Source organism: Amphiura filiformis, chromosome 15 (genome assembly GCF_039555335.1).
Source record: "Amphiura filiformis chromosome 15, Afil_fr2py, whole genome shotgun sequence".
Taxonomy (NCBI): Eukaryota; Metazoa; Echinodermata; class Ophiuroidea; order Amphilepidida; family Amphiuridae; genus Amphiura; species Amphiura filiformis.
Window position 1 is genome coordinate 34,642,269 of NC_092642.1, and position 21,083 is coordinate 34,663,351.

The following is a 21,083-nucleotide window of genomic DNA, read 5'->3' on the forward strand; positions in this document are numbered from 1 at the left end:
AGTCTGCAGAAGACTAGCTTAATCTTAGTGTGGATTTCAAATGGAATAACTCAACATGATTTTACTTAAAATTTTACCCTGATTTCAATCTGCAATTTTTTCAGGAAAATGCGGACATGGAGTGGAAATTTTCCCGTTCCAAGCTATGGACATCCTATTTGATGTTAGGTTCTGCATTGCCACCACCATTTAACTTGATCCTATCACTCAAGACATTAAAGAGAATTATATATAATGCTTGCTGTCACAAATTGGCTGAAGAGGAGTATAAAAAGAGCTGTGATGAGAAGGTAAGAGATGTTGTTGACCATTTCAACCAAATTGTTTTATACAAGTTTACGTATTTTGAGCTTTTTTTTAATATTGGCGTTTGGAGCATTTTGGTAGTTGCAAAAGGGTGGGTGTTATTAAAGCCCCATGCAATGATTCCAGCGAAAGTATAAAGAAGTTAAAATTTTGTATACTAAGTAAATCCTTAAAAAGTGAAGGATATAGGCCTATAAGTTGTTAAATTTGTCATTAGGTATTTCTGAAATGGAAAATTTTGGCAAAAAACAAGGAAACAGCATTATTGACAAAGTTGAAGCCCCATTGAAATACATGCAGCTAATTTATATACTGTCAGTATATAAATGACAGATTCATGCAAAATGTGTTATTAATTTAATTGTCTTTTATACATGGCTTTTGGCTGAACCACTAGCAATGATGTTAGCAAATCTATGAAAATGACAAATCTACCAAAATCTGAATTTGGATGGTTTTTACGATCATCAGGATGAGCCTTTAGTTTAATTTATTCTTGTACTTCAAAAAGAAAGAAAAAAGAAGTAAAAAAGGTAGTATTTACAAGAATGTGGTTGAATAAGAAAACATTTAGATCGGCAGGTTTTAAAAAGCCCCGGGGAAAAAAGCACTGTAATATTGGAGCAGTGGTGTGTGCAATTACTACAGCAAGCATTCAGACTCTAGCCAACATACTATAAACCTAGCATACAATTAACCTTATGTGTCATCTGATTGTCTCATTATGCAATACAGTCATCCTACGTGCTGAATATAGTTATATATACGAGAAAAGCAATTATTTGATGCCTTTTCTGTTGAATTATGCAGTTACTTCATGGAATACAGGTTGAATATTATAGGTAATGGTTCTATCAGTTGTTTTATGTAATGGATGCACATTTGGGTTGTATTGGTTTAGTTGAGTTTTTTCAGATCCATTACTGACGAGGGACTAGGAGAGTTGGAAATTGAGTCTGCAGATTATGCAGTCATATGAGCATATGTTTGTGTGTGTGTGAGGGGGTGATCATGCATTTGTAATTTTGGGTCCTAAAAGGGGGGATCAAAAAAATTTGAGGGTAAAAGTATAGGGTAAAATGTACGACAAGCGAGGCATGTACATTCCAAAAATTGTGCGCACTCCATGAATGATAAGAATTTGATTGGGTAGGCCTACTCTCAAGCTTCAAATCAACAAAATGTGTGCACTTTACAATTTAGCTAATGAGTTAATAACATTTTTGGGTTTTTTTTTAGGACATGAAAGGGGGATAAAAAAATTTTAGATCATAAAAAAGGGGAGATAAAAAATTCACTTTTTAGGGGATCTACAAAATTAATTTTAATGTTGGAGATTCCAAATTCCCTCCACCATAGTATTTACTGAACACTCCCTTAATTAACTTTTTATTATTATCATTTTGCTGGAGCTTTAAAATCAAAAGTTATACTTGAAAATTGAAAAAGAAAAATATGGAGAACAACATCAAAAAGCGATGCGGACCCGATGGGAATCGGAAATTAATTAAAACGGCCTTATGAATTGAATTCTGTTGAGTACAATTCTGAATCTGTCATTTTTCTTTTCCCAGGCAAAGATGGCACAGGAAATTGCTGATGAACAACATTATAAGGTAACTGGGAAATTTTGATAAATTCTGTTGTTTTTATTAAAGATATGTAGACGTCTTTTATAACATATTGGTAGAGTACTAAAATAAGGGAAAATAGGGGATGTCACGGCGGCCTGATATAGGTTGTCCGAAGATATGGGTGATGAACGCCACACATAGCACAGCTATGACCAAGTTTTGTTGCGATAGGAATGAAGCCACATATTACAGTGGTGCATCGTGGTCGCTACTACCCCAGGGGCTGAAGAAAATTGGATTTTGCCGCCCTTCCTCAACAGCCCGAAAAGGATGACCCAATTTTTTTTTCGGTGGTTTGAAAAAGTGAAGAAAAGCAACACATTTTGATGTATAGAGCCCTTTTTTCTTTACTAATTCTTTTTGCCGCCCCTTCGCCTTCCGCCGTCCCTTCTTTTTGCTGCCCCTTCTTCTTCCGCCGCCCCTTCGTTTTGGCTGCCCCCTGCTTTTACCCAGGGGGGCTCGCACACCCAAAAGCCCACCCCAAAATATGTGCATGTATTATAACACAAAAGCTACTTTAAAAGGTTACTATGCACAAAGCATAATATGAAGGGATTGCTACTATTTGCTGTTTGAATTATGAAAAATCTATGGTAATTTTGTTACACTAAGTTTGGCTCATTCACTTTAATAATTGTCATCTAAACAGGGCCTGGAGGAAGATGACAATTGTGATTTTTTTTATATCATCCCCATAATTTGAGCAAGAGTGAACAAGCTTCCCACAAGTGGATATATCTTTCTTGCAAGCAGAGAACGTATTATCATGGTAATTTACAAAGAGGACACATCCTGTAACAAAGATTCAATAATTTTGATTTTCTTTGATTTCTAGAGAGTGCTAAAGACGCTAGTGGGTCGTTTTGTTCAGCACGAGGCCACAGATGATAACAATGCAGAGGCTCCGCTGTCTCTTCAGGATGTGAGGGGGCTTAGAAATGACATCATTGCATTCAGGTAAGAACATTATCTTGCCAAGATCTACAACCCATTAGGTAGCATTCTTAAAGCCATATTGTAACATTTGCCGACGACGCCGCCCTCAATATTTTTCAAAATTCTGTTTTTTTACGCATTCAGTGATTTGCTCATCTGGATGATCGTAAAAATCATCAAAATCCTGTTTTTTGGTACCTTTGTCATTATCATAGATGTGCTAACATAGCCTGCTGGTAAAGAAAAAAAAAAGTATTTGAATGGGGCTTCAACTTCGTCAATACTACTGTTTTCTTTGTTTTTTGACAAATTTTTCATTTCAAAAATACTAAATGACAATTTCAATAACTTATTTTTCACTTTTAAACAATTTATAAATAATTTTAAATTTTTTTACACTTGCGCTGGGATCGCTGAATGGTCTTTAAAAGGTGGCCTAAATACACCGAACACAAAATAAAAGGGCCAGACAAAAAATGGAGAAAGCAAATGGATGATTACAGACAAAACAAATGAAGTAGATGGCTAGAACACATGGTCACTAATAGCAGATCTGAAGGTGATGGATAATTATCATCTATCTATAATAATAATAGGCATCGTCTGTCTATCCGTCTATCTGTCTGTGTGTCTGTCCGCCTATTTTCTCGGAGACTAGGGGTCGCACTTTCCTCAAACTTGGTGGGTGGGTGCATCTTGACCCCATACAGATCAAGTTTGTATTGGTTAGTGGGTCAAGGTCACCCGAGGTCATCCAGGGGTCAAATTAGTAAAAACTGTTTTTCTCAGAGACTGGGGGTCGCACGTTCCTCAAACTTGACGGGTGGATGCTTCTTGACCCGGGACAGAACAAGTTTGTATTGGTTAGTGGGTCAAGGTCACCAGAGGTCATCTAGGGGTCAAATTAGTAAAAACTGTCATATGGGCTTGCAACTTGGTGGGTAGGTGCATCTTGACCTAAGACGGAACAAGTTTGTATTGGTTAGTGGGTCAAGGTCACCCAGGGGTCATCTGAGGTCAAATTAGTAAAAACTGTTTTCCACCTATTTTTTCGAGTCTTTTGTCACACGTTCCTCAAACTTGGTGGGTGGGTGCATCTGGACCTCAGACAGAACAAGTTTGTTTCGGTTAGTGGGCCAAGATCACCCGAGGTCATCCAGGGGTCATCTGAGGTCAAATTAGTAAAAACTGTGGTATGGGCATGAAACTTGGTGGGTACAGTCAACTTTTAGAGTCACATTTTTAGACGGTCATTTTGGGGTCACCCAGGGGTCATCTGCGGTCACATTGGTAAAAAATGTCGTATGGGCATGAAACTTGGTGAGTAAAGTCACCATCAGCCAGGTAATTGCGACAGCCGAGAACCGCCAAATACGGGTAACCGCCTAGTTATTATTATTATTATTATTATTGTTATTTATACTTGAAACCTCTCTAAAATTCACATTATTGTCATTATTATTATTATTATTTCAACAATGGAACCTTTCTAAAATTCACTTTATTGACATTATCATTATCATTATTATCATCATCATCATTAGGCCAAAAAAATAATTGTTTGTTTGTCCTCCACAGCTTTGAAAGAGGACGTGTGGGCGGGCGGATTTAAAAATATAAAAAAATTGGGATTTGGCGTATTCCTGAACCTAGCTAGAGCTAAATGCTACAATCATTCATGGTGACTTAAGGGCTGGGGTATGAGCGCTTGGACAGTATTTATTTTGGGACATTAGAGCACATCAAACATATCGAATTGCATTCTGAATATGAAGAATGTCATTCTGATATCAAATAATTTTGATTTTTTGAAATTCGCAATTTAATACACATTTTATGGCAAATCATTAAAATTGATATTTTGATATTTAACAGTACTTGAAGTAAACTTTATAAATCTGATGATTTATACTTAAAGTGTATGTAGGTGGGATGAAAAGCCGACGATCAATTGAAAATTTTGACCTTTCGTATTGAAGATATGGATTTTTTTCCCAAAACACCAACAAAAATTAGGTCTTTTTGGGAAAAAAATCCATATCTTCAATATGAAAGGTCAAAATTTTCAATTGACCGTCGGCTTTTCCTCCCTGCTACATACACTTTAAGAATATATCATTAGATTTATATAATTTACTTCGAGGACTGTTATATATCAAAAATTTGAAAAATATCAAAGTTTTATAATTTGTCATAAAATTTGTATTATATTGTGATTGTTAAAAAATGAAAATTATTTGATATCAGAAAGACATGCTTCGTATTCAGAATGCAATTCGATAGGTCTAAGGTGCTCTCATGTCCCACAAAAATACTGTCTAAAACGCATAATAAACGCTCATTTTGGATCCTTAAAAGAACAACATTTTGTTTCTTTAATATGCAGTTAAAGTTATAGTTTGTGATCATGTCATAGTCTTTTAATGATTTCAAATCCAAAGTATTTTGAAGTCACTAAAATAATAGACTATGACATGAACACAAGTTATAACTTTGCATATTGAAAACACAAAATGTTTTTGGGGTGCTTTTTTTTACTTTCAACCATGAAAGATCTTAGTATTTAGTTCTAGCTAGGTCCAGAGACACTCCAAAAAAAAAAAAAAAAAATGAATTTTACTTATTTAAAAAAAAAAAAAAAATTGAAAAAAAAATATTAGTGGACAAACAAACAACTTTTTCTTTTTTTTGCCGTATTATTATCACCAGATATGAAACGCTCTCTCAAATTCCAAGCATCAGACCACACTTTACACAATGCCATGGGTTGTGCCGACCACCTCTCTACGAATACGGTCCAAGTTGACGATATCGCCTGCACCATCAACCAAATACAAGAAGAAAGCCACAAGCAAGTGACAGATGTGAGGAGACTCAAGGAATTGGTGGACCAATTACCAGAGCTTACGAGGGAAGGATGTTTACCACCTAAACCCACACCTGAAAAACCTGTACGCATAAAAAAGAAATCAATTGTCTCGACAATGGCTACAAAGTAAGACATACCATACTGAACAACTAGGAATTTTCGCACATTAATTTTGTTGTGCTTTGCTAATTTTGATCTTGTTTTTAAATTTGCGATTCTAAATTCTACATTGACCCCATACAAAAAAGATTATATTTACGCATTATTATTTTGTCGGTCAGCATGACGTCACTCGCGATAGATCTTGTCACCCCATTGGTTGTTTTTGCCAGGGTTCGCTCTTCCATCTCGCGCTACCGGACACAAATTGAACACTTACTGTTGCACTCAATGGGAGAAATCACAAAACATGTCATAAAATAATACCTCTTAGTGAAACAATTCAAAAAGTTTGACTTCTTATCAAGGGAATAAACAACCAATAATTACAAAAAGAAAAGCAAATTGGTGTTTTCTATGCGGAGAAAATTGACTGGAACTGAAAGGATTTTGTGAGAGTGTCCCCTTTGACAGACATGAGAAAAGTGCAATGGATGGAACAACCCTGATCGATAGAATTATCACAGCTGCATGGATAAATTAAGAGATTTCATATTTCTAGTCCAATAAAACAGTACTCACTGTGGACGTTTTGATGTCTAGCAGACTTCTTTCTCAACACTGATGTTGTTGTGACGATCTTCTGTTTACCGCTGATGATACTGGTTGCTTAGCAACACGGTTGCCAGTTGGCTTTCTAAGAAGATCATCAATTCAGATCAGGAAGCAAGACAACATCATGAACAGGGACGAGGGGCAATACAATCTCAGTCACACTTCTTGGAAAACCAACTGGCAACCGCGTTGCAGCTAAGCAACCAGTATCATCAGCGGTAAACAGAAGATCGTCACAACAACATCAGTGCTGAGAAAGAAGTCTGCTAGACTTCGAAACGTCCACAGTGAGTATTGGACTAGAAATATGAAATCTCTTAATTTATTTATTAACAACAGTCCTGAGGAAAATGTTCAGTAAAGCTGCATGGAACGTGTGAAGTGTAAAAATAAATGGTGCATGACAATTCCCACTTTTACAGTTAAAGAATCAAATAAGCTTAAAAAAATTGCAAGGTGAACAATTAATAGCCCAGTAAGAATATATCAAGCACAGATATAGGCGACTGAGCAAGCATATTATAGTGTTTATAAATGATGAAAGCTAATTTAATACGAAACAAGCGTAAATATGCCAATCTATATGCTTGTAGATGAGGTTTTACAGTATACTATGATCAGCTTTCAATAGGTCTGTGCATTTGACATGAATTGTACCTTAAGTTATACCTTAACATTATGAATTTTACCTTAAATTAGAAATTTTACCTAAAAATTATGAGCTTTACCTTAAATTATTGCGGGCCCTATTGTACTTGCCCCATTCCCAAATTTATTGGTGGTGCTCAGGGTTGCCAAACCCGCGATTTGGTAGCCCAATTAGGCGACTTTTGAAGATTTTTCCCGCGACTTTTGACAATTTCCTGTCCCATAGAAACCAATGGTTAAGAAAAAAATTGGCAACTTATCAACATTGGCTCCCACAACTTCCGATAGTTTCCTGCCCCATAGAAACCAATGGTAAAGAGAAAAATTGGGCGACTTTTCGATTATTTGACCCGCGATCGGGCTGAAATCTTTTGGCAACCCTGGTGGTGCTGGGCCACTGCATGTGCCTGTCAAACCAAAGAGAATAGCTGCCTTGTGCATGTCAAATCAAAGAGAATAGCTGCCTTGATACTTTCATACACTTGACAAACATCGTAATATTCCATTACTTTTCAGGTTTACAGAACAGATGAATGAGGGAGCTACTGAAAAACAACGACCACCTGTCTTGCTTGGTCTTGTGGACCAGTTACAACAACAGAGAGAAGAAGACGAGCAATATGCATCATATGCTGCATCCGCATCATCTGAAAGAGGTCGTCCTGAAAGACAGTCATTGACATTTGGAGAGCTTGCTGAGCTTCTTCAAGCCCAGCAAGGAGAGTCTTTCAGAAGACCATCTACATCTTCTTTACCGACATCTTCCAGAAGACCATCTACATCTACTTTACCGACATCTTCCAGAAGACCATCTACATCTACTTTACCGACATCTTCCAGAAGACCATCTACATCTACTTTACCGACATCTTCCAGAAGACCATCCACTTTACCGATTTTAGAAGATGAGGATTTATCTAGAGAATAAGTAGGATCTACTCCCCATTCCAGAAAAATACAGCAATGATTTTTTGAGATTAAAAAATATTATCAACCACTGCCAAATAAAACACAGCTTAATCCTAATTGTTCATTTAGTTCTAACTGGCAATAAAAGTTAAATTCCTCTATTCCAAATTTATGCATTAAAGGCTAAAAACATGCATTTTTATGGTGTTTTTTACATGCTGTAACAATTGAGTCTAAAGACTTGTACGTCTAAAACTTGTAAATCTAATTTCAATTTATGCATTGTAATCAGTGGAAAGACATGTTTCATTTCTTATAACCAATTATTTAATTAAAGAAACACAAAAAAGTGACAAATAGAGGAACAATCTGGCATATACTCAAGATTTTGAGGCTTAGACTTGTTCCATGTCTACTTAGACTTGTTCCAACTTCCAAGTCTTTGATTTTGTGACTGGATTGTCAGAAAATATGCCGAAATGCATGTTTTTGGCTCTTTTTTCAAGAAATTAGTAAAATAGTGAACTTTTTCTTTTATCTCCAGTTAGTACTAAATGAATGATTAGGATTGAGCTATGTTTCATTTGGCAGAACTTAAATTTTTTTTAATCCCAAAAAATCCCAGACTTATGACTTACATTTTGGGGATTTCAGCCATTTTTTGGCAGAAGTGGATTAATTTTGACTGAAATTTTGTGAAATTCTTTTTCAAAATATGTTTGCAAAATATTTTCTGATTTTTCAAGGGTCATTAAGGCTCTTCCAGTAAAAAAACCTCTGACTGACCGATTCTAATAGCAAGTCTGTCTGCCCATAGAACGGAGTGGGTTTTTTTCATAGCCTAAAGGAGAATCTGTTGAAAATTTTAAGTAATTCATGCCCAAGTAAAGACTGAAGAATTTGATACAATGCGTAGTAAAGTTTGATCCAACTCTCTTGCTAGATCCATAAAGTGATACTCCCGATTCCAGAAAACACAGCACTCACTTGTTGGAATTAAAAGAATATTATCTTGTTTTGCCAAATCAGGGGTGTGAGTGACTTCTATTGAAAAAAGAAGAACTTTGTTCAAAAAAGAGGAAAAGCACTGAAATATGCTCAAAATGGACTGAAAATGAAAGAAAAAACTAAAATTTTGCCTCAAAGAAATTTCCAAAAAAGAGGAATTCAGCTTAAAAGAGGAGATTTCACACCACTGCGGGGGAAAATGAAACATATCTAAATCATGATTTTAATATTTTACTAATTTGAGGGAAAATGGGTAAAAAACATGCAATTTTGCACATTTTCTTGCAATTGTAATCGCAAAAGACTTGGCACAAGGCAAAGCATTCAAAATCTTGAGTATAGGCTAAGAATTAGCTCAGACAAGAAAAATTTTGAAAATAGGACCTATCCATATTGGGCTAGAAAAAGGGGTCACTGACATACCAAAAACAGGGTGTGAGAGGCAAGAGGAAAATTACTAAAAAAGCTAAAAAGCAGCGTAAAATCAGGGTAAAAATGTCAAATATGGGCTGAAAATAAAAGAAAACATGTAAATTTTGGCAATAAAAAAAAGCTGAAATCCGCTCTCACACCCCTTCAAAAGGCTTAAAATGCTACCCTAGTTTGCGGCCTTATGAACTAACTCTTAGCCTATACTCAAGATTTTGAATGCTTTGTCTTGTGACAAATGCACGCATCATTGATGCGTTAAACATTCGAGAAAATAAACAGAATATAATCCATCCCAGATTGTGATATTATTTTCATATTGCTGTGGTGATAGTTTAATTGCCATGCTGTCAATGGTGACATGCTCTTTTGTGGATGAGGACACATTTATATTGGCCTTAAGAGCACAAACATGGGTTTCACTCTCCGCTTCATGTGAATTTCTTTCAGAGTAAGAGCAATCACTCTCTACTGCTCTCCTTAAATCTGTTACAGGAGAGTGATTTTTAGCTCTACTTAGTTGACCATTCTCTCCTTACATTCTATTGCAAATGCTTTAACAGCTCTCTCCAGGAGAGCAATTTTCCAAAATTCTAAAAGACAGTCCCTGCCAAGTAAAGAATTTGGTACAATGTACAGTAAGGTTTGATCCAACTTTCTTGCTAGATCCATAATTTATTGTATTCTTACAAAAGTCATCAGATCACAAAAAAAGCAAACATATGAGCTGAAAGGGCTGGTGGTCTGATTTTATCTCATGTTTTTTAAATATTTTTTATATGGTAATGACCCGGGGGTAATGAAGGCCTGTGTTTACATGCCACAGTGCCCATCTCTCCTTTGGAGCGACTTGGGGCCTGACTTATCTGTGTATTCTGTTGCAGTGTGGCTGCTTACTCCTCTTACTCAAAGAGTATGTTCACCTTCCCATCTTTAAAGCCATATTGTAACATTTGCTGGTGAAGGGCATCATCAATATGTGACATGATCAAGGGGAATGAGTCACATGTCGACCCTGGTCGAAAATGAGTTTTACATATTTTTCTAAAGAGGACATTTAGAGCTTTCAGAAACTGAAAAGCCCATGTTAATATGACTTTTCTTTGGAGTTAAGTCAATTTATCAATCGCTGAAAACAATATAAAACAAAAGAATTTTAACACTTTCTTTGCCAATATCTCAAAATCAATATTAGCGACATCCGACTCATTTCCTTGATCGTGTCACATATTGTTTTTTAATTCTGTTTTTAACACAATTGTAATGTACTGCAGTAAACTAAGATACCCTGCATTGCAAAAATCATGACTTTAGCTGCTGTAGTTTTGTCAAAATCCCAGATTTTGAATAAACCGTTTTTATAAGATGGTTTATCATTAGTTCATTACATATGCTGTGTTCATAACACAGTCCGTACATGGCGAGCGGGACAATCATACACACACATCAAAGGATCGTACTGTAGCACGGCTGAAGCGTCGAAGGAGTAACATGCATTGGCGCTGGTAGTAAACTCCAATTTTCTTTGCTTTACCTCAGTTGTTCAGCTTAAAATTAAAAGGGGATCATATCTGACAATAATTTATGAAAAAAAAATAATGCTAATCTATTTTTATGGAAATGTTACAATATGGCTTTAAGCAAGTACCCATTTACACCTGGGTGTAGTGAAGCAAACAGGATCAAGTGCCTTGTCCAAGAACACAACAAGATGGCTGAGATGTGACTCGAACCCACAACCTTGGGATCATGTGTTAAACGCTAAGCCACCATGCTCTCAGGCCAGTCACAGTAGTTATAAGGGCATGTGTGGTCTAGTGGTGGAGCACAGGTCTCATTCATGAAATTGTGGGTTCTAGCCCCCGCCATGGCCATGCGTGCTGTGCCATTGGATAAGGCGCTTTACCTCAATGACTCCTCTCTACCCAGGTGTTTAAATGGGTACCGGCATTCTTAAATGCTGGGAAGGTAACAGACTCGCTGTGGAGGAGGTACTGCAGCAACATTTCATGGAGGAGTCTGGCCCTATTTCCAGTGAAAGAGAGATGGGCACTCTGTTCACTGTTTATACAAGTTTTTGCCTCCTTTACCTTTTTTAGAGCAATTCAGGGCTTCAAGCCAGCCCTGGCAAAATTATAGGAATAATAGAGCAATAGTGATAGTGATAGTATATTAGGATAGTGGGTATAAGAGATCAGTAAGCAGGCTTTGCCATTTTGAAATTTGCAGGGGAGCTTTTAATCGCTCTCCTTGAGTGCTACAGGAGAGCACTAGGAGAGCATTTTTACTATACTGTATATATGTGGTTATTATTGTTACACCAAAGGTAGGCGAGCAATAAAAAGCACTCCTCAGCTTTATTTGAGGGGAGTAATGGGGAGCAATCGCTCTAGCTCTCCTCAAACGGCAAAGCCTGGTTAAGAGGGGAAAAGTCACAAAGATACTTTAATTTCTGCACAATGCGTGCATCATTTTGGACTGGTAAATTTTACTTAAAGGAGTATTTCGTGATCCTAGCATCCTCTTTTTATGACATTTTTCAGTAGATATCCACAAAAAAAGCTTATTCCCGAAATGTCAGTTGATTCCAATTTTGCATTTGCAAGTTATGCATGATTATGTGTATTACACTGCTCCATAGACAATGTGTTGTTATTTCTTTGCTAAACGAATTGATCTGCAAGAATTTTTTTATACATAACCATTATGTAGCCAGAGGTTTCCAATGATATAAAAATCTCACCTTTTTTTTTTGAGAAAAGTGGGGGGATGATGCTATGGATCACAAAATGGCCTTTTAAATTTCACTTTAATTTGTTAATGTTGTTTTCCTTATCTGTAACATAATCAACTTTTGTTTGCTTGCAGTCCTACCGTATTTCGTCAAATAGTCGCCCCCCTCAAATAAACGCCCCACCACTTTTTTCAACCAAGATGTTTCAAAAATGCAGATATTTCCATGCTATCTTGTGTAGTAAGCTTACCAAGTTGCCCACATGGTCGATAATAGCGCCACTTTTTGACTAAAATCTGGATTGTAAACCCGAAGTGAACCAGAAGTCAGTGTTTCTAGTTCATAGTTCGTCATTTTAGCATGAGTTTTAAGTTTACCTAATGATTTTAACGAGAATTATCGTTCTAAAATTGACCTTGAATAAACGCCATCCCTTGGGAAAATGTAACGCTTTGACGAAATACGGTATCTCACTATCACCACCCTTCCCATCAACTTCTTATTTGCTACCTTTCTTGAAATATTTTTCTTTAAATCTGTCCTGCATATCTCTCAGTGGTGTGTCACTGTCGTATGCTGTACTAGGCATTCCTAGGAGGGCTCTTGTTGAGGGCAGCTTGAGAAGGATATTCTGGCAGGTACTATAGGTTGCTGAGGTGGCCCAATACAGGGACATTGACTGTAGGAGATATAAGTAATAGATGTATGATAGGTTATGGTGACTGGTTCAGGCTGAGGTGGTCCAATACAGGGACATTGACTGTACAAGATATAAGTAATACTAGATGTGTAAAGGTTATGGTGGCTGGTACAGGCTGAGGTGGCCCAATACAGGGATGTTGACTGTACAACATATAAGTAATAATAGATGTGTAAAGGTTATGGTGACTGGTACAGGCTGAGGTGGCCCAATACAGGGACACTGTCTATACAACATATAATAATGATAATAAGTTAATTAGCGTTTATAAGTGACAGAATTGTCGTGAATATATTTCAATTACACAACAACCGGTATCGGGCCTAGCCCTTCTTCAGGTGAAAAAAGCAATGCAGGATTGTAGAGAAAAAATACGAACGAAAAGCGCGATATATATCTACAAAACACGGACGTCGGAGAAATAAGCAAACTATTAAGCACCAGATAGTTGATGCAAAACAAAAACACCGATTTGGACGTCGGAGAAATAAGTTAATAAAAAAACAATGGATAAATGGTGCACAGACAAAAATACCGCACAAACGCTAATTAACTTATTGTAATTTTAATTGCCGACGCAGTCTAAACTTTATATAATAATGATAGATATAGTATGGTATGGTGACTGGTTTAGGCATTATTTTGTAGTTTTTGTGAATTGAACAATATTAAAGCTGTTCTGGTGACGGATGAGGTTCAAATTGTTTAACTCTATACCATTTTCCACCTTGATGTGGCAGTGACGTCAGTGCGCATTTCATTAGGCACAGGTACAAATCACTTGTGTTCGCTCAAATGCTGGCATACACACGCTAAAAGTGCGAGGCATAGATGCGTGTGCGACACAGTTGCCTCAACGCTTTGACGTCACTGCCACATCAGGGTGAAAAATGGTATAGTATTCCGTATGGCTGGGTGGACAATTTACATATTTATATGAGGATTCATCAGATTTCAGATCAGATTCCTGTTGATTCATTTTTCGGGCAGGTTGATACATTTACATTTGTTTTATTTTCCAAGTAATCAGTTCTTCAAAAGCATTTTGTATACTTACTGCAGGTACTAATGTAGCAATCCCGACCATACCAATAGAAACAACCTGCATAAATCTCAGCAAGTTTATTTGGCCTCTCATCATTGGAGCTGAAACAAAAAAGATATCAAATTTTGCAATGAAGATGATTTGACAAGCAGGCAATATTATACCTGCTCCTTGGTAGTTATTTGAATATTAAAAGATTTCTTTTAATCAAAACCAAACTTTTACTTAGCACTATTGACTGTTAATGTTTCGCCTTGCTGGTCCCGACTTCATGGTTGCATAGATCGTGACTATGGACCAAAGGTGAAACCGTCAATAGTGGGTTAAAAATTTGGTTTTGATCATAAGATTTAATATTGCTTACCAACAATTTAGTAATATCAGTAAGGCCTAAAAGAATGGTTTGATTGGCATAACATAAAAAAATATTATGGTAGGTAGGTAGGGATTTTTTTTTAACTTTTAAAGCTGAAATTTATTTGGAACTTTTTTTTTTTTTTTCTTTTTTTAAAACTTAATTCAATTTAAAAAAAATACTTTTTAACTCTTTTTTTTTGCAAAAAAAAGTCAGGGTCAGGCTTCTTTTTAGAGTAGGTCGGGTTACGCCAATCAAAAAATGTTTTTAGGCCCAATTTAATTTTTAAAGAGATATAAAACTCATTCTAAACTGAGATGTGGATGTTTGCAGGTTTTATCTAATAAGAACATTCCAGTTGAAATCCATACACCCTGTATGGAAGGCATGACTTGAATCTCCCACACAGGGGGTGTAGATTTCAAATGGAATCCCATTTGAAATTCACACTCCCTGTGTGAAACATTAAGGTCATGTCTTCCATGAGGGGTGTATGGATTTCAACTGGACTAGCCCAGCCCATTGTTCACCCCTTCAATATATGGTGTCCACAATAGGACAAATATTTTCTTTGTTATCATGTATACTAGTGTATTGCTTATTATTCAAACATATTCCCAAGTATTTAAGCATATATTGTACATGTATAATTTGTATTCAGTATTTTTATCACTATTTCATAAATATTATTTTGTATGTTAAAAAAGAAATGGTTTCATATTAAGATTATATATTATTTTGTATATATTAAAATACAGTTGACAAAACAGACAAGTGCTGTGCTTGATTTTCTTCTGCATGCTCATTCAGTGACTCAATGTGCTTATTACTATTGCTATGTAGACACTGACATTGACAATAGAAGGTTGCACATTTCCTCATAATTGCATGTCTTCTGTAAAGAACTATCTATATTTCTTTTGACTTCCCCTGTGTGCGTATTCGGTTGCGGGATTAAGCTTCAAATTTAGTATGTGCAGTTTTGAGTGTGCTGACTTGTAAAATCATTATGGTGCAAGATTTTATGATCAGCTCGTAATAGTCAAAAATGATTCAGTTTTTGTAACTGTGCCCATCAATAAAGTCCCAACTTGCATTTTTGTACGCCAGTGTAAAGTAAAAAAAGTGCTGATCAGTCACGCAATAGGCAAAAGTTCCTTCAGATAGGGGCTGTGCCCAGCTGTGTGTATGGTATTCTATATCAATGAGCAAGTCCTGCCTATTTTGTGCTGATCATAGTATAGAGCAATGGGCTATTCCAGTTGAAATCCACACACCCCCTATGGAAGACATGATCTTAATCTTCCACACAGGGAGTGTGAATTTCAAATGGGATTACCTGAATGGGCGACTCCACTTGAAATCTACACACCCTGTGTGAAAGATTAAAGTCATATCTTCCATAGGGGTGTATGGATTTCATCTGGAATAGCCCAATAATTCAATAATTCTCACCTTTCTGGAGTAAATTCATTTGAATATTGAAGAGGTTCAGCATACCAAACATAACAGGGAAGATGTAGTATGGGTCTGCTACGGCTAGATTATGAAACCACAGCATTCCTCCGGTACTTAAGTCTGATATCAACAAGTTTGGATCTAGGGAAAGGGGAGAAAGGTAACTTTCCTATTTTAATGTTTATTTGATGTCATCTTGATTTCAAATGATTGCAGCACCATATGTGATGTGATCAAGCAAAATCAGTCTGAAGTCTGAACTGTTCATATCTTTGGAGCTAAATGTTCAATTTCAATGGGGTTTTTCTGTAAAATGTAGCTTTACAAATGACTGATGCAAGCATATATGGCTTTACCTATATCTTCCACAAATGGAGTGAGCACTTCAAATAGAAGTTACCCAACTGTCTATTCTATTTGAAACTCATACTCCCTATATGGAAGACTTTAGCTAAATCATGCACAGGGGTAGTGTGGATTTTAAATGGAATAGCCCATTTGAGCTTACCTGTGAATATTTTGTTACCAAAGTGGAAGCCACTCATGTTCCTGAGAGACAGGGAGAGACATATCCATAGAGGTAGCTGTGTCATTAGTATGGTGAAGGTTTTACCCGGATGGCAGTTGTCTCGTATATACAGATCCTTGGCGTGAGTTTTAGACTAAAAAGAGAAAATAACACACAGCAAGTCATTTTGTGAGTCATTTATAAACAAAGAAGTGGAGCAACTGTAAACTACAACGACGATGACGACAACGACGATGATGACAACAACAGCAACAACAACAAATCAACAAGCCAGAATAGTCAAAGAGGTTAGACTAGAGAAGTCCTGTATATTTTGACATCTTTTTTTAAAAATAATAATTATAGAAATGGAATATTTGCTAGTTTAGTGGCAAGTTTAGGTAGTAAAGACATAGCATACACAATTTAAGTAAAATCCTTTCACTCTAAATAATTAAAACAATAAAAATATAGCTGTAAAAATGCCTATTTTTACACTTTTATTTGTAACATGCCAAGAGACGCCTTTTTTCAACAGCTTTTAATTTTTTTTATGGATCCTTATAGAAATTCATGTGACCTGTTTCCCAAAATGGTGCAGTAAACCAATCAAAAAACAGAAAGAGGCATTATGAATTATAAGTTAACAGATCAAAAAAGGATTTAAAAGTTTGCCTTATGTATGTTACTATTGTCTGTCAAACTTTTGATTGATTTTGAAGTCCCTCAGTTTTTTATAAACAAAGACTTGAAGCATAAACTAAAGGGTAAATCTATTGTAAATAACTTCATTTCTCCATATTATAATCAATTTGTAAGTGGCTGCCATCTTTTTTTGAACATATAACAATTTTAAAATTTTTCTTGAAATGTCTGTCAAATAGTAACATACGCAAGACGGTGCTGTAATTCCTGCTAAACTAGGGTGATACAGCTAATTATGCTACATGACATAGCATTTAGCTCCACCTAGCTTTGTGGCACTATCACTTTGTGAGGAGAAGCTTTTTTGATGACACAATCCATTGTTAAGTGTTGTCTGTCAAACATTTGTACGCAAGTAACATACGCAAGATTTGTATGTGTCTGTCAAAAGTAACATACGCAATACGTTTAAAAAAATTAAAAATCACTTGATGTTCACATTATGTTTAGAGTTTATAAAAGTGTTTTAAAACATGTGATTTATAGTTGCATGTGATCTTTATTCAATTTCCCATCTTGAACTACTGTTTTTGCCAAATTATTATTCTGTATGTTACATTTGACAGACATCTTGCGTATGTTATGGCTTGACAGACACACATATTTTATTTATAACAATTTATCCTCCTTATTGTAATATTTGGACACATTTTTTTCCACAATCAGTTGCTGTAGGTCCTACACCTAAATAACCACAAAATACTTTATAAATGTAATACTTTATAAATTTTTATTTGATTGCAGAAAATCATCAAAATTGTGTCTGTCAAATATAACGTACGCAAGGGCTAGAAAATTAAATTTGTGAAGTAAATGGTCTATAACTTATCTTTCTTTTAGTGTATTATGAACGATATATGTGCATACTATAATTTAAACCTGGTTGGAGACCAAAAGAAAAGAGCTGGAAAAATAATTGTGTGTTACACTTTTATGACACCTTAGCTTATTTTGAGCCATATATATGATTCAAAGAGATAGAACTAAAGAGTACCAACTCCGCCATGTTTGCATGTCACTCATAGAGGGCAAAGTAGTGTATTCGCTATGCGCCAATCAAACTTCGATTCAAAGTGTGTGGTGGTTGCTTGCGTTATGTGCAAGCAATCGCATGTTTCGTGTAGTGTGTGCAAAAAAATGTGCACTGAGCACTGTCTTTGTAAAAGACACCAAATTTTGTTCCATTATGGCATTAGCCGATAAATGCTGGCGGATTTATGATAGCATTACACAGAGAGCAATTTTGAGTCGGTACTCTTTGGGTACTGGATTTAATCTTTTTGTTAGCCAATGGCTTGTATTTCACATAAAACCTGCTCCAACTCAGAAGTTGGTTTGTGCACTTATATGTAGGGCTGTAACTTTACAACCATGACATACGAGGGGCGGTCAAAAAGTTCGTAGAACTCGGTATGCTACTTTGTCGCACGGTATTGAATTTGATCTCATTTGAAAGCTTGTTCCTTCAAAACATTACTGCAAAGATATTAGATTTTTGCATCACTGTCTGTGTGCAGGACACTCTTCAGAGGAAGCCTACCTCCATGAATTCACAGGTACTACCAGAAGTGAATACAGGGTCATTATGGAAATTTCTCCGGATGACGGGGAAAACTCAAATGAAATGTAACAATGTAGAGTTGCTGTAAATGGTAATGAAGTCCCAGTGGTATTCAACAGCAACAAAATGGTTCTTAGAGTTCTAGAATGGAATGGGCGTTCTTGAAGATCATCCAAGGTCCAAAAGACTTGCTGACATCACCACTAATGATATATGTGCTGGTATAGTGGCATTGATAATGAATAAGGAGCCAAATAAGAAAGATGAGATAGCCACAAAATATGACAACTCTGATGAATATGTTTTTAACATTAATCCATTAACATTGGGTATTCCAGGGTGTCTTCTAGATGGGATCCCATAATCTTCATGTACAAAATTGATACCAATTGACATATTCAGGTCCACACCTTCTATACGCTTACAATGAGGACCGAGGCAAGTTTAATTTATATGTGGCTAAAGGTGACAAGACATTAATCACTGGAATTACAAGTGCATTTAGTGGACGCACCTGGATCTCCCACCCCTAAGAAGACCATCACTCGGTCACCATAGTGCAAGGTCTTCATCGCTTTTTCTGAGATCCAGGGAGAGTCTTGATGACAGATCATTTGCTAAATGAAAGTACAATCATAGGCATATATCATACACTTTTGATAGCAAAATTGAGGCAAGCCATCATGTGAAGAAGGTTGATGGTAGGAATGTGACTATTCTCGGATTGTGTCCTGTACGCTATTCTTAGTTTGCCTAGCTGCCATTCACGACAAAGGGGTCAGTTAACTAGAAAGTAACCACATTGTGGTTCAGGAATGGCCTCCAGTTAGTGAAACCTATTTTAGAATTTTAAGCCCTACCTTCATAATATCAGGTTTGCTGGTGATCAATGCTGGTGAGCCTTTACTGAAGAGTGGCTCAAGGAGCTATCGGAAGACTTCCATTTTGTTGACATAGAAGGTTTAAAGAAAAATTGCGACGGGTGCATTAAGGTTTGTAGTGACCATGCTCAAGAGTGAGATAGAAAGAATTTGGCTAGTACTCTTTCAAGTACCTTGTTCTACGAACTTATTGACCGTCCCTCGTACCATACCAGTGGCAGGAACTTTGCCACAATCTCATAAATGTGTGTGTATTCCACTATCATGAGTCTGGCAAGTTTTGTTGGCAGGTCAACAACTTTTTGGAATATCATCACCCTGTCCAACGATGATATCTTACAAAAAAGTACAGCCCTGATGGTTAATGATTCATTTTATAATAATACCACCACCTACCAGATAAAACACTGTCTTCTTTATTCTATCTTGAGACCATTTCTCAGCCATGGCTCTATGTCTATACTTCGCTATAAATGTCTGTTTAGCAAGAGTCTGTATCTCTGGTTGTAACTTCTCCACCTTAGCAGCTATATGTTTAGAATACACAGCCAGGGGCAATGTCAACAGCAGTCTCAAAGTTATAGTCGAACTACTATTGTACTTCACCATGGGAGACCTGTCAAGTCATGAAACTGCTCAAAACTGTTTGTGCTAACTGGACAGGTCGAGAGGCAAGCACCGCCTCATATCCGCTGCTAGGCTCTGTGGCTACACCCCGTCTTGAATTTGATAATTGCACTGAAGAAACTAAGTCATGTTGTAATAATTTTCTTTCTCTAGAATGTGTTGTACAACATATACTTGCATATCTGCAACTTTTGACATAGTTCGCAAGGTTTCTTGACGATTTAACATGCCACTGCTGTAATGTTGAAGATCCACTGTTCTGGTACAATAGCTTGCTTTGTCGAAATGTTGTAAAAGTTCTCCACGTAACTTGTGTTCTTGTCCTGATGGGTATTTGTGCTATTTTTACAAGAGCCATGGTTTGAAACATCTGTACTTCTCGAAGTTACTTCCTGTTGAAGAGTAAACAAACACATAAAAATAAAAATACCATAACAAAAACAGTAAGTTGGTTAATTTTTTGTTAGCCAAATCCAAAAAAAATTATTACTCATGAATCTGAATTTAGCTTTCACAATGATATGGCAACGAGACAAAGTGGGTCCTACAACCATGTTTCAAATCTGTACAGAACCCTTATAATTGATGCATTTGAGAACAACATGGACTATATCCAGGTTGTAGAGACCCTAACAACTATCATCATCATCATCAGCCATTGTTGGTCCACTGCTGGACGAAACCCTCAGCATGTCTCCGTCAGGTAGCTCGATCTCGACCTGTGAGTTGCTGAACCAATTTACTGTTCCCGCCAAATATGGATTAATGAGGCAAAGTTATATGAATGAGCTATAATGTGACGTAGCTTCGAAAAGGATGATTGACAGCGCCGTATATGGTTCATTGGGCGGAGCCATTATGCCCATATTAGGCTGTTGTTGTGCAGACGTCACGCTCTGCGAACGGTACAAAAAGGTGACTGATACATACCTGCCAACATTGAAAACCTAGAAAACAGAGTACATGGCCAGTAGTATCACCTCTGATTTTGGGGGTCCAGGGGCCCGCTTAAGGGCCCGTGGTGGGTGCAGGGGCAAAGCCCCGGTGGGGGTTGAG

General features: G+C 36.6%; 3 protein-coding genes across 3 annotated transcripts in view; 2 read left to right on the forward strand and 1 right to left on the reverse strand.

The window, feature by feature from the left end:
• Positions 1-2,901, forward strand: part of LOC140171559 (short transient receptor potential channel 4-like) — a 96,699-nt gene extending 93,798 nt beyond the window's left edge. The window contains exons 13-15 of the mRNA XM_072194832.1: positions 105-290; positions 1,881-1,922; positions 2,776-2,901. Of these exons, the coding sequence (XP_072050933.1) occupies positions 105-290; positions 1,881-1,922; positions 2,776-2,901 (354 nt within the window). The remainder of the gene's footprint in view (positions 1-104; positions 291-1,880; positions 1,923-2,775) is intronic.
• A 2,645-nt stretch (positions 2,902-5,546) lies between these two features.
• Positions 5,547-9,681, forward strand: LOC140171555 (uncharacterized). The gene is made up of 2 exons (XM_072194829.1): positions 5,547-5,871; positions 7,624-9,681. The coding sequence occupies exons 1-2, from the start codon at positions 5,588-5,590 to the stop codon at positions 8,033-8,035; spliced, it is 696 nt and encodes a 231-aa protein (XP_072050930.1). The 5' UTR covers positions 5,547-5,587; the 3' UTR covers positions 8,036-9,681.
• Positions 9,682-12,644: 2,963 nt separating this feature from the next.
• On the reverse strand, positions 12,645-20,401 carry LOC140171556 (cytochrome c oxidase assembly protein COX18, mitochondrial-like). The gene is given in 7 exon segments (XM_072194830.1): positions 12,645-12,866; positions 13,945-14,033; positions 15,743-15,886; positions 16,254-16,407; positions 19,797-19,987; positions 19,990-20,046; positions 20,049-20,401. Coding segments are annotated over 7 exon segments (1,164 nt in total). The 5' UTR covers positions 20,398-20,401; the 3' UTR covers positions 12,645-12,686.
• Positions 20,402-21,083: the final 682 nt, after the last annotated feature.

What these genes read in the sequence shown, in the direction of transcription:
- LOC140171555 (XM_072194829.1), top strand. Translation starts at nt 5,588, where the DNA reads ATGAAACGCTCTCTCAAATTCCAAGCATCAGACCACACTTTACACAAT. An exon ending in GTCTCGACAATGGCTACAAA is followed by an intron (nt 5,872 to 7,623) that starts GTAAGACATACC and finishes ATTACTTTTCAG; the next exon opens with GTTTACAGAACAGATGAATG.